This window comes from Penaeus japonicus, unplaced genomic scaffold, assembly GCF_977035675.1.
Source record: "Penaeus japonicus unplaced genomic scaffold, GWHDUDI00000001_assembly GWHDUDI00000039, whole genome shotgun sequence".
In the NCBI taxonomy this organism is placed as follows: Eukaryota; Metazoa; Arthropoda; class Malacostraca; order Decapoda; family Penaeidae; genus Penaeus; species Penaeus japonicus.
Window position 1 is genome coordinate 15,751,962 of NW_028234441.1, and position 2,804 is coordinate 15,754,765.

At 38.7% G+C, this 2,804-nt stretch overlaps 1 protein-coding gene across 1 annotated transcript in view; it reads left to right on the forward strand.

Annotated features, from left to right (window-relative positions):
* The window catches only part of LOC122254196 (uncharacterized), a 10,697-nt gene extending 8,121 nt beyond the window's left edge, over window positions 1–2,576 (forward strand). The window contains exons 7-10 of the mRNA XM_086533553.1: window positions 1,002–1,073; window positions 1,363–1,566; window positions 2,030–2,077; window positions 2,285–2,576. Of these exons, the coding sequence (XP_086389679.1) occupies window positions 1,002–1,073; window positions 1,363–1,566; window positions 2,030–2,077; window positions 2,285–2,332 (372 nt within the window). The 3' untranslated portion in view covers window positions 2,333–2,576. The remainder of the gene's footprint in view (window positions 1–1,001; window positions 1,074–1,362; window positions 1,567–2,029; window positions 2,078–2,284) is intronic.
* Window positions 2,577–2,804: the final 228 nt, after the last annotated feature.

Sequence of the window (2,804 nt, forward strand, 5' to 3'; positions counted from 1 at the left end):
CTCTCTCTCTCTCTCTCTCTCTCTCTCTCTCTCTCTCTCTCTCTCTCTCTCTCTCTCTCTCTCTCTCCCTCCCTCCCTCCCTCTCTCTCCTCTCTCCTCTACTCCCTCCCTCCCTCTCTCTCCTCTCTCCTCTACTCCCACCCCCCCTCTCTCTCTCACCCTCTCTCTCTCTCTCTCTCTCTCTCTCTCTCTCTCTCTCTCTCTCTCTCTCTCCTTTCTCTCTCTCTCTCTCTCTCTTCCCCCCCCCCTCTCTCTCTCTCTTCTCTCCCTTCCTTCTCTCTCTCTCTCTTCTATCTTCCCCTTCTCTCTCTCCTATCTCTTCTCTCTCTCTCTCCTCTCCCCCCCCCCCCCCTCTCTCTCTCTCTCTCCTCTCTCTCTCTCTCTCTCTCTCTCTCTCCCTCTCTCTCTCTCTCTCTCTCTCTCTCTCTCTCTCTCCCTCCCCCCCTCTCCCTCCTCTCTTCTCTCTCTCTCTCAACACCTCCCCCCCCCTCTCTCTCTCTCTCTCTCTCGTCTCTCTCTCTCTAGAGAGTATATATATATATATATAATATATAATAAATATTATATATCTATATATATATATATATATCTCCCTCTCTCTCTCTCTTTCTCTACTTTCTGTCTATACATCTATTTATCTATCTATCCCCCCCTCTCTCTCTTTCTCTCTTCCTTTCTCTCCCTCCCTCCCTTTCTCTCCCTCCCTCCCTCCTTCCGTTCCTCTCCCTCCCTCCCTCCTTCCGTTCCTCCCCTTCTCTCTCCCTCTCCCTCCCTTCCTCTTTCTCTCTCTCTCACTCTCATTCTCTTTCTCTTTCCTATCTTCTCTCTCTCTCTCTTTCTCTTTCCTCTGTTCTTTCCTCTCTCCTCTTTCTCTCTCTCTCTTTCCTCTCTTCTCTCTCTCTCTCTCTCTCTCTCTCTCTCTCTCTCTCTCTCTCTCTCTCTCTCTCTCTCTCTCACACACACATATACATGAATATACATTAATGGTTTGTATTTGTCAGATTGATATCATCCGGCCGGATAAGGCTTTGAAATGCTTCCAACCTGTGGCTCCGTTACCGGTTCGTGATATGGTTTGTACACGGTTATATTTACGTTTATATAAACACACACGCACACGCACACGCACATGCACACGCTCACGCACACACACACACACACACACACACACACACACACACACACACACACATATATATATATATATATATGTGTGTGTGTGTGTGTGTGTGTATATACATACATATATGCAGGTGTTTTCTAATAAATCTATTTTGTTTATATTTTTTCTGCCCTGTATATTTATTGTGTATATCTGCCACACATACATATATATATATATATGATTGATTTTAAATCCAGAAGCTGTTTGAATTCACGGCCGTTGACCTTGAAAAGGTAGGAGCTACGGCCCTCCCCGTCGTACTGAGGAAGAGAAGCGACAGGCATATGCCAATTATAGATATTAAGGGATCCCGTGAGAAGGAGGAGGTGATCGAGGAAGACGAGATGATCCAGGAAAGTGATGAAGAATCACACTTTCATGATTATCAGTGTGACTTCATTGTAAGTATTCCTATGAGTTAGTGAGTTTGAACACATATACGTTGCAATTTATTGATCCTTTAAAAATGCTATTAGGCAAAGACCTACATCGATTATTTGGTACTTTTACCGATAAAGATTTTAAGATCTGTAAGGAAAATTCTTCCTAAACTTTTTTATAAATTAAGGAGTCGTATATGTGAACAAACCATCAGCAGTTTTGATGCTGCTATGTTTTTACTGTTACCAAGATGATGAAAATAATGATTTTAATGATAATGATGATTATAATGATAATAATGATAATGATGATTATGATAATAAGAATGATAATGAGGATGTTGACGATGATGCTGAATATCATCGTTATTATCATTACTCCTACTATCATTATTAGTATTGTTATTGTTAATATTAATATTTTTGTTATCATCATCGTCGTGATTGCTATCACTATTATATATATATATTTTTTTTTTTCCAGAGTCCTCCGGAACCAAGGCGGCTTAAAGTAAAAGCTAGGAGGCGAAAGGTGAGATAAATACAATAAACAGTTGATGAATATGAATATCCGTATATTATGATCATGAACACACACACACATAGCCACGGTCACACGCACATGTACACGTACACGTACGCGTACAGGCAAGCACGCACACAAACACATTTACTTTTGTCATTTATCACTGCTATCATAAATATCATATTATATGAATTTTTTTTCTCATTATTCCAGAGCTTGGAAAGGTTCCGAAGGAAAGGCCCCTATTGTCCACTAAAATAATATGTAAGAAGACGTTTACACCTTCAGGGAAAGCTTTTTAAAGGAATAGACTTAGTTAAAAAAAACGTAATGGTTTTATGTGAATAACAAGGAGACGACTTATAAAATCTGTACCAGGAGTGATACTTACGAATAAATATGAAGTCAACAAATAGTCAATTCTCTTCACATAGAAACTCCTTGTCTGCAAAGAAGCTTTTTTGTTCATGGAAAATAAGAAAGTGGAAGCTTTTACGTTCCTAAAGGAATAAACTTAGTTAAAAAAACGTAATGGTTTTATGTGAATAACAATGAGACGACTCATAAAATTTGTACCAGGAGTGATACTTAAGAGTGGATATGAAGAGTCAACAAATAATCAATTCCCTTCTTTTAGAAACTCATATTCTCTCTTTATATGTATGTATATATATATACACATTTATATTATATATATATATATAAATATATATATATATATATAAATATATAT